The 10,838-nt window shown below is 31.2% G+C and overlaps 1 protein-coding gene across 1 annotated transcript in view; it reads left to right on the top strand.

Annotated features, from left to right (window-relative positions):
• The first annotated feature begins 6,899 nt into the window (after nt 1-6,899).
• The window catches only part of LOC111385450 (probable disease resistance protein At5g66900), a 16,209-nt gene continuing 12,270 nt past the window's right edge, over nt 6,900-10,838 (top strand). Inside the window, exons 1-2 of the mRNA XM_023009837.1 lie at nt 6,900-7,431; nt 7,990-8,163. Of these exons, the coding sequence (XP_022865605.1) occupies nt 6,963-7,431; nt 7,990-8,163 (643 nt within the window). The 5' untranslated portion in view covers nt 6,900-6,962. The remainder of the gene's footprint in view (nt 7,432-7,989; nt 8,164-10,838) is intronic.

The raw sequence follows: 10,838 nt of genomic DNA on the forward strand, positions 1-10,838 counted from the left end.
CTAAATTGAATTACAGCAATTTGTAGTATGAAAGCAGTAAATAACAGTAATATGAAAACGGAAAAGCCCGAACTGGGTAAAAACTCTGGACCAACCTCCACCATAGACAATGAATGTTACAGTTAGATGCTGTTTAGCCAATTCACTAGACTTCTCCATCTACTTTCTATAATCTCCACGATACTGCTGTCTCCTCCAACTTTCCAATCTTGTACAATTCTCTTTCATGTAGTATTCCAAGAATCACCAATTCTTATTCTTATTCCTGTGCTTGTAGTCCAACTTTCCTCAATCTTCAGCAGCCTTTGAAGTTCCAATTGAGAAAATTTCTTCCTTGATGTGTTGAAAAAGGCAGGTGTTTTGAATTCAAAGATTTGATGTTTTCACGAACTATGGTTGTAGGATCTCAAGAATGAATGTATTGAATTAAAGGTTAAATATGTTCTTGGATCTTCAATGAATGATATGAATATGTTTTGCAAGAGAGGCACAATGAACAACCACTTTCCAAAAATCGTGCAAGGCTTGGGTATTTATAGTTAAGGATGTTTAGGTATTATAGGCCATGTAAAACTTTCAAAAATTACGAATAAAGGTTGGCCACGTAACACTGTCGCTTGAGTGACACTTCAACGAGAAGTGAGCGACGGACTTTCGCTCTAGCGAAGAGACAGCGAGGACCATTCAAATTTTGTCGCCCAAGCAGCTAGCCAAATTGCGGCGTTTCTTCTTTCCTTATTCTGAACTCGAACCCTAACTTACCTAACCCATCTATAGAAATTTCATTTAACTCCTTAACTTTTACACATGTTCAATTTAGTCATTTTTGTTTACAGAATCGCTTGTTACATTTAATCGAACAAATTGGGCTACATATACTCATCAAAACACTGGTAAACTAGAACCTAAATGACTTAAATACGTTTTCTTGGGTTATGATAAAAATATTAAAGACTACAGATTATGAGTAAAATGTGAAGGATAATTCTAAATGTACATAATTTGGTTTATCAAATGGTTTACTTACTCTCACAAGAACGCAGACCCCGCGTGAATAAAGTAATCTCAAAATGTGGTCCCCACACCCCCTATTGTGAGTGTATGTAAAGTATTAGATAAAAAAAATTAGGTACATCTAGCATGGTCCAAATGTGCAAGGTGTTATAGGGTCATTGTTAGAAAATATGTCATTTTTAATGAATCTTTGATGCTATATTTAAAAGCAAAAGAAAATACTTTAACTGAAAGAAATTTTCAAATTGAGTTAAAAGCCTTCTCATAATGAGCAAGAATATCCTGCACCTACTATAGAGGAACTAGTCTAAATGAAATGTTACTTTACCGTAAACTGAAAATGATCAAAAAAATTATTTTTACTTTTTTGAAAATTTTGGGAGTATAGTTGTAATTTATTCATTATTTTTCTTTTCTTTATTTTTGTCCATTTAAAGAGAAAGGTATATTTGTCATCTTATAGCTTTTAATTGAGAAAATAATGACTCTCACCATGAAATATGAAATAATAGTGAAAATGTCAAAAAAATAAAAGGTAAAGACATTTTGTACAATAATAAATAAAGGTATGAAAATTTTGTGTTAATTACCCTTTTAATAATTTATTTGAACTCATTTACACTTTTTAAAAAGCTTGAGAGTATGATTACAATTTATTCTTTAAAACTTTTCTTTTCTTTTTTATTGTTTTATTTAAATAGGGAGTATATTTGTACTTTTACACAAGAAATTTAATGAAAAGAATGATTTCCCCAATAAAATGTGAAAATAAGGGCAAAAATGTCAAAAAAAAAATAAAAGATAACTACGTTACACACAATAATATTGATAATATTGAAAGGTAAGGACATTTTGTGTTAATTACCCATTTATTAAAAGACTGCCAAACTATAATTCAAGCTCATACTAGCCACAATTGACTTTTCCAATAAAATAGACCATGTCCCTTTTTTGGGGTAGTTTAAACAGTTGATAAAAATCTAAATCCAAAGTCAACAACTAATTTTAATCACACATTTCACTAATTTTTATTAAAATCTATTAAAAATATGTTTTAATCTACACTAACCAAGGGATATGTTTATCAAGTTAGGTGAAGCCTAACTTAGCAGAGGCACATGTAGTAATTTGAACAACTGGAGACAATCAATGCACAATGCAATAAACTACTAGACCAGTGGCTAGCTTATAACTGCAAGGATTAAAAGCTTGTTGTGCTGTAATCTTCAGTTGAAGGAATTCATGTGAAGGATTCAAGAAAATTGTACACAAACGATCAGTACAGACTACATATCGAATAATATTTCAGCCAAATCTCCAAGATACTGGGTCGTGCAATGCAGTTCGGCCATGTCAAGCCACTCCAAAAGTGATCAGACTCGACCTGTTTAGTATTTACACATCCATGTATGTTATTGGACAACACTCATTAGACAGGGTGATGAATAAAACTAGAAACATCTTTCTTCACAAATTGTTGAAAAGTGTCGTACAATTCAATGTAGTATGTACTATGTTGCTTGTACCTGATTGTTGCACAAAAGTAGAAGACGCTAATTAACATAAACATTGATTTACAATTGTATGTCAATTAACTTCTGTGCATAACATAATAAAGCAAACGCAAGATTTCCAAAATACAGATATTAAATTTGAAACCAGCTCGTCGACGTCAATTCTGAAATATCAACCAAAGGACAATTGCAAGCAAACCCAATTTATTAGCCAGAGAACTCAACAAATGAAATAAAGCAAAATTGGGCCCCCTAAGGGTTTTGGGCCTGAGGCTGAGGCCTCAAATGCCTCAGCCCAGGACCGGCCCTGGTTGGCTGTTGGAAAGCATCCGAGTGCATAGATTTTAAATCTTGCACTAGAATTTATTATCTTTCAAAATAATATCATTTTTTAAAGTTACTGATCCACGATAGTTCTTAAGCAATTATTGAAACATTGGAGATGCACTTAGATGACTTCCTATTTAACCAGAATAATTGATCATTAGATCTATTCATAGTCAGTTTAGATGACAATAGAACCACTTAATTCATTACTCAGAGCATCTTGATTTATTGCTTAATACAGTTAATATACATTATGACTCCATTATTCGAGTTGAATAAGTGAATGGAAAATGAAGTCACACACTTGTATCCCACTGATAAATGAATTAACGCACGTAAATACAGTCGCAGACCAACAATGCAGTTTCATTTTACTAATTATTTAATTGTGATCGATATAGTAAACGGTTGTTTTTATCTTAATCGACAAATTTATCAATTAAATATATAGGTCAGCGGTATTCTTGCTAATTGTTATTAATATGATCCTGTCAATCACATGCGCTTGGGAATGCAGTCGCATGTCAACAAAGTAAGTTCAATCTTTGAAAATTGCCAATTACATTAATTATTTAAATGTTGATACCTAGTAAAAACCTTTTTTTTTTTTTTTTTGTCCATGATTCTAGGAAGATGGAAATTAAATAAAATAAGAGGCACGTTTGCTCTCCTTCCTCATAATTCTCAATAGATTATAGGTACATTTCCCAGATGCCCATCATTTTATTATATTTTGTACAGCTAATCGGAGTTGAATAATTACCATGCACTCCAAATTTCAGAAACATATCTTCAATTGAAAATGACTTCATAAATTGACCATTTTGATTCCGCTCTTATTGGAGTATTTCAAAATCACATGAATCGACATAGAGCAATCTATAATTACATCTTTAGTTTCAAAGGAAATTGTAGAAACAATCCCCAACGTATATCACAAGTCACAACTTTAGTTCCCAACCTTCAAAACAATGCAACAAAATTAAATGTTGGGACTAACTGGAACTTTTTGAAATTTTGTGGACCCGGTGGCAATAGTTTATTGAGGTTGGTGATGTTTTCCATATTTTTTATTGCTTCGAGTAGTGGTAGCTCCCTTGAGTGAGGTGATAGGTAATACCAGCCCCAACAACCAACGGAGAGTAGAGGGTGGGTCTTGTATGTCTTCCGGGGGATGTCCCCGCACTCCTCAATATCCATATGATGAAGGCACAAAGGGTATACGATTGATCATTTTGATTAAGTTGGGCATTCGGCATCAGAAGTTGAAGGGTTATTACAAATCCGAACACGACCCATTAGGCATCAGAAGTTGTCCTAGCTATTTCTGTAACTACATCAGAAGTGATAATAATTCATTAGAAAGAATTGGTAAAATGTCAACTTAAAAGGCGCATATTTTATTTGATCAATTATAGTTCAATATTGCACAAGCATACTGTTGGATGAGATTTCAATTATTTGCATGAATTTTGTTTCAACAATTTATACTTTTTAAATCTAGTAGTTCAGCGTATATAATATCAAACATATAAATGTTGTGTTAAAGACTTAAAGTTTTCATAGCCATCCATACATTTAATAAAATTGTGCATGTTTCAAAGCTTTAATATTCAAAAAGTATATACGCGATGTCCTTTAATGACAAAAGGGAGAAAAATAATCAAAAGATTTGAATTTGCATTGTGAAAATTGGAAATTAATGTGTGATATATCGATTTTGTTAGAGGGGAATGGTAGAATAGATGTTAAAAATGCTAGTTGTATAAGTTATCTACGCATTTTAGCATCGGAACAACATAATTTTTTTTCTCAATTAGTTTTTGTTGCTTCATAGAGTTGATAAACATTAAAATATTTGTTAAAATTTTTTTTTTTTTTTTTTAATTGGTTTTTAAATAAATATTCCCGTTGTTTTATTTTCAAATGTCAAAATGTTTGAAGTGTATGCATGGCCAACCTCTTTACTTCCCAATCTAATCAGAACAATATTACAATATATCTCGAGCGGAAATGGTATCTATCTTGCTTTATTGTGACATTCTGAAAAATACTCCGTACTTGTGTTATTTGAAAAAGTCACGCCTTTTCATAAACTGTGATAATTTTTTTGAATTAATTTTATGTAATAGTAACCGAAATACAACAAATGTGATCTTGAATTAGAATATAATTTTCTCTCTGAGATCCTACAATTGTGCTCAAAAATATTAAGTCGTGGTTGGTTTGTCGTTTTCAGCCCATTTTTCGTTTTTCGTTTTCGAAAACGTGGAAAACGCATTTGGTCTGTCGTTTTTGAAAACTCATTTTCGAAAACGAGTTAAAATTTATAACTGAAAATGGGTCGTTTTCCGCGTTTTGAGGGTTTTCGACATTTATAACTGAAAACCCTGAAAACGATAAAAAGTCGTTTTACGTTTTCAATTATAAATTTTAACTCGTTTTCAAAAATGTGTTTTCAAAAACAACGGACCAAACGTGTTTTCTGCATTTTCGAAAACAGAAAATGGAAAATGGGCCGAATACGGCAAACCAACCACGGCCTTAATTTCCGTTTTTGCTGAATACTCAAATATAACCATTGTATAGAAATTATTAATTAAATATGTTTGACTGGTTTAATTTTCAATTTAAAAAAAATTATATTTGTCCATTTTTAATTGTAGGTAAATGAGAAAGAGAGAGAGAGTGAGAGAGTTGCCTAAAAAATAAAAAAGTCTCATTCCTAAAGAAGATATTTTCCTTATTTTTTAGGAATATATGGTCACATTACCAACTTTTGAAAAATATTTTTCTTCAAAAAATATCAATAGAATACCCCAAAAATAGGAATAAAAAAATCACATTTTTCATAAAGAATAAAGTCCATCGAACACTAAAAAGATGCAATAAGCATATAGCACATATAGAAACACCACATCGAAAAGATCAAATTAAGTTAACATTTAAAAGTTAGGTCCAAGCAATTATAGGGCACATTACATCTAGAGAAACTCAAATTAACATAGAAAATAAAAATGGAACAAGGGACTTGAAATTAGAGCACGAAATGAAGATTTCAGAGTGACTTGATGATGTTGGAATTCCTTGACTATTGTGGTGATGAAGACCACTTGGAATTTTAGATTTTCCAATTATGGAGTGTTGGATTTCTTTTGACGACTTTAATCAGAGTACAGACTTACAACATTAAGGGCTCGAGAAAATTTTTAATACCTTTTAAGTATGAAAATTCAGTACGCTTTATTTCTATTTAATTTATATAAATATGTTGATAAAGAGTCTTAGTTATACATCTCAATTAAATAGTATCACGATTATTCAATACTCCATATTTTCGAGTACTCACATAAGCGTTAAAAAAAAAAAAAAAAAAAAAAAAAAAAAAAGGGATCTTGGCATTTGTCCTTGAAACCGAAACAAACTACAATTAGGGTATCTTCAAGAGATTTTTTAAAAGTGAACTACTTTTTATTTTAAAATATCGATCTTTAAAATTACGCTCAAAGAAACTTTTCAAATTAACATTTTAAGATACAGAGTGAGTTTGGCTCCAAATTCACTTTATAATTAAATGCATTCAAAATATTCAATTTTTAATGCTCCATATATTTACTCAATTAAATATTATATACAAAGAAAATTGAGGGCAATAATATAATTATTTGGAAGAAAGTTGGTAAAAATAAAATATAGGAAAAAATAATAAATATGTATCAAGGTTAATAAAAATAATTGTTAAAGATAAAGAGATTGTTGAAGTATTTAAAAATATTTACTCGCTAAATTTATAGATGTTCTTTAAGTTACAAACTATGTTCTTTAAAAATAAAGAATCTCATCTTGAACGTACTCTAACTATCGGTCCAAATGAGGCTACAATAATCAAAAACCAATTGCACATAGTATTTAACATTTGAATAGTTAGGTAGTGTACTAAACATGTTTTGGCTAAGCTAAAAAAAATATAAGTAATTTTGATCCGCTTTTAAGATTAGGCAGGTTTAAAGTATTTTTTCTTCTTGATGAAAAATTCTCTTTGATCAGCATTTCCTTCCTTTCAATTCCCATAAGCAGATTTCAACTGGGGTTCCCTTCGAAGCACAAATGGCAGATTCGCTCGCAGGGGATGCTACCGGTGTAGCTTTTGATCTTTTAATGAAATCTGTATTAAACGTAGCCATGAGAGTAGCCAGTTTTAGGTCCGAACTCGACCACTTGATAACGACTCTGATTTCAATCAAGCCATTTGTCGAGGACATAGAGAAGTTGAACAGATTGTTAGACTACCGAAAAGAAGGAGCAGAGATGCTCAGTAAGCTGCTGAAACAAGGCGAAGTGCTCGTTCTCAAGTGCTTGAAAATCGATCCGTGGAATCCAAAAAAGTATTCATACGCAAAAAAATTGGAAGAATTTGAAAGCTCGTTGTCGTGGTTTTTTAAGATAAATGTGCAGGCTGAGTTGGCTAGAGACTTTAAAAGTGTTGCCGCGGCAGTAAATGTTCTTCAGGAGAAAATGGATAAAATAATTTCTACCCAAGAAAAAAGTATCAATGTTAACTCAAATGCGTTTGCAGGTACTATTCTCCCCTCCTAGATAAGATTGTAATTAGTTTTTAAATATGAATAAATATTAGATATTTTTCATCATTTGCATGTATTTATTTTTTTGTTTTGCGAATGATTTGCCGCCCCAACTAGTGTTTGCCGCTGCACAACGGGGATCGACTTGTTTGTTTTGAATGTTACTTCCAACAGATGTGCTCTTCATTTCAAGGGACACGCCTATTCAAACGGTTGACTCAATTTCTATAAATTTTGGGCGAATTCTCGTTTGCAAAACACATTAAAAAATATTCTTCTCTCTTTCTCTTGGCATCATTAGTTCTTTTTCGAATGTCTTCTTGATTTGATCAAATAGTCACAATTTGAATCAAGCGCCTCCATTGTATCCTGAGAGAGATTTTCTATCATACCCCAGCCGTGACTTCATTGGATAGGAGAGAAACATCTCTTAAAAAATAACGTTTTTCGTGCCTTGGAGTTCATTAAGTTTTCAGATTTTCCTACATTTTTCTCAACAATAAAAACTTCACTTACAAGGTGATTTGATTAACAAAAAAATGGGTTTTCAGGTTGGTGTGGTGTTCCGGGAGTTCCGGATTTTGTGGTTGGATTAGATGTGCAGCTTCTGGAATTGAAGGCGATGCTGCTAAAGGACGAAGTGCCAATTGTTGTGCTTTCGGCTCCTGGTGGCTCTGGAAAGAGTACACTGGCGAAATTGCTCTGTAATGATGATGAAATTAAAGGTAATCAACCAACACTTTTTCATCATACCTATCATTGTCAACAATATTGTACAATATCATTGTACAAATAGATTAATTATTAATATTAAGGAACTTGCTTTTTGTTACTTTTCCTTTTTTGTAATTGGCATTTTTTCAAATACTTGCAATCTGCTTAATGGAAAAGAGTGATCTATTAAGAGGTTGGTGATTCTTGTGTAAGTGCTCTTTAAACTTTACAAGAACAAGAAATCACAAGAAGATTGTTTGAACAAGAACCAAAACGAACTAGCCCTATGCTCGCAGAAGGAATCAAAATTGTTCATGTTAATCTTTAAGGCATCTCCTACCCATATTCCATTGCACCAAATTTTTGGTGCAATCCATCTCCAACCAATTACACCATTTTGCACGAAAATGGCTAAGTACCTTTTTCCCCTTCTTTTCATTTTACACTAAATTTTTGTTAAGGGTATTTGTGTTCATTTTTTTTATACAACAAATTTAATTTCTAATTTTATTGTATTATTATTTTATTAGGGTTGTTGTTGTACAACAGTTAATTAATTTATTAATGAATTCAATACTTTTGTTAATTAAACGTAATTATTTAATTTGTAATTTATGTAGTAATAAATAAATAAATAAATAAATAATTTTTGAGTTAAATAAATTTTTAAGAATGAAAAAAATGGAGAAAATGATGAAATGTTGTTCATTTGGTGCAAATTTTGATGTAATAGATTGTAGACCGTTTCAAGTTTGGTGCAAGATTTGATGAAAAATTGTACAAAGCTTAATTCAACTTAATTCAAATTTTTGTGTAGGGTTGGAGTTGATGGCCTTAGAGTAGTCTTTCTTGTGCTTTGTTTTCCTCTAGTGAACTTGATGTAGGATGTTATAGAATAGTTATAGGAAAAGGGGTAAGGAAAGAGAAGAAAAGAAAAGAAATGAGAGCCAGAGTGAGAAGAGAGAGAGAGAGAGAGAGAAGAGAGAGAAATTGGGAGAAAATACTAATTTATTTCATTATCAAAAGATATTTGAATTACATTACATAAGATCCATGTATATATGGTTTAAATTAGTCCTAGTTGAAGTAGAAAAAGACTATAAAATCAATATTCATTATGTTTCCTAAAATAAGCTGCAAATTGAAAATAAAATAAATAATATATCTTTTAATATTCCATCATGTTTCCTTGGCTGAGAACTCGGGTCCAATCAGATAGGCTGTAAAACCAACGAGGAGCGATCTTTCCTTCTGGCCAAATAACGAAACCAACTACTTGAACAATTGAATCTAAAACTCACTCCTAAGCATTTGATTTGACCAAGGGTAGTCGCTTCGATAGGGAAATTTTTCAACCATATTGAAAACAAAATTTTCATGTGAGTGTAGTGGTAAGTCAAATAGATTAAGTTCGAGTGATCAAATTTTTTCCGTACATATTTTGGAAATCATACCAAGAAATACGTAAAAAGACAAAAATCTTCATGAAATGCCTATGCCTAAATTTTGAGCAAAATGCAAACTCGTGTACTTTGAAACTCGGCATGAAAGTAAATAAAGGATGAAGCTAAAACAACATAACATTACTTAGTAGGTAACAATTGAATTTTGATAGGAAAAAGTGTGTGCATACATAAAAAAATAATAATAATAATAATAATAAAAAAAAAAATAAAGTGGATTGGGCAGTTTTAAATCATTAGCCTAATTAAATTGAAGGAAAAATTTGATAAATAAGAGATTAAGAAAATAAGTTTCAAACTTCAAAAATCAGATTTTTATTAAAATTTATTTATTATTAAATTAATTAATTATTTTTTTGTTAATTAAATATATTTAAGTCACATATCTATACAATTTTTTGTCACAAATTAACAATTTAATTAGTCACTTATTATTTTTTGATTACAAATGTGAAATTTTATGTCACAAATTATTTTACAATCACAATTCAAAAAATTTGTAAGTCATAGTTTGTTCATCGATCACAAATAAAAAAATTAATTACTCACGGATTAATTTTTAGTCATAACTTATTTTTCGATCACAAATCACAAAATCTATAGGTCACATATTATTTTTGGGTCCCGAATAAAATTTTTTGTAGGTCACAGATTACAAATATTATATGTTACAACTTATTAGACAGTCACAAATTATTAATTTTTTAGACCACACATCATTCCTTGGTCACAATTTGTTTTTTTTATATGATTCACATATTATTTATTGGTCACAATTAACCAATTTAATGGTTACAGTTAATCAAATAATCTATGATCAACACTTGTGTCCACAACCACCGACACGACCACAACCACCACGACCCCCCACATCACCCCATTCCACCCTACCACAACCACAACCAGAACCAGAACCACAATCACTGTTAGACCACTACCATCGTCGCCATGATCATCGCCACCATCAGATCCAACATACCCTGTGTCATCATTAGATCCAAACACCACGACCATGAGCACCACCACCACAGTCCCTACAAAAAATAAATAAATAAATAAATAAAAATCCCCAAATTTGCCACCAAGCACTTACCACCACCGCCTATATCATCTTCGCTATCACCTCCAACAAACTTTCATTTTTAACTTCAAAATTGCTACTAACCCTACCTCACCACCAATAATTGACAAAAAAAAAAAAAAAAAAAAAAAAAAAACAACAA

The sequence above is a fragment of the Olea europaea genome, unplaced genomic scaffold (assembly GCF_002742605.1).
Source record: "Olea europaea var. sylvestris unplaced genomic scaffold, O_europaea_v1 scaffold317, whole genome shotgun sequence".
Classification (NCBI taxonomy): Eukaryota; Viridiplantae; Streptophyta; class Magnoliopsida; order Lamiales; family Oleaceae; genus Olea; species Olea europaea.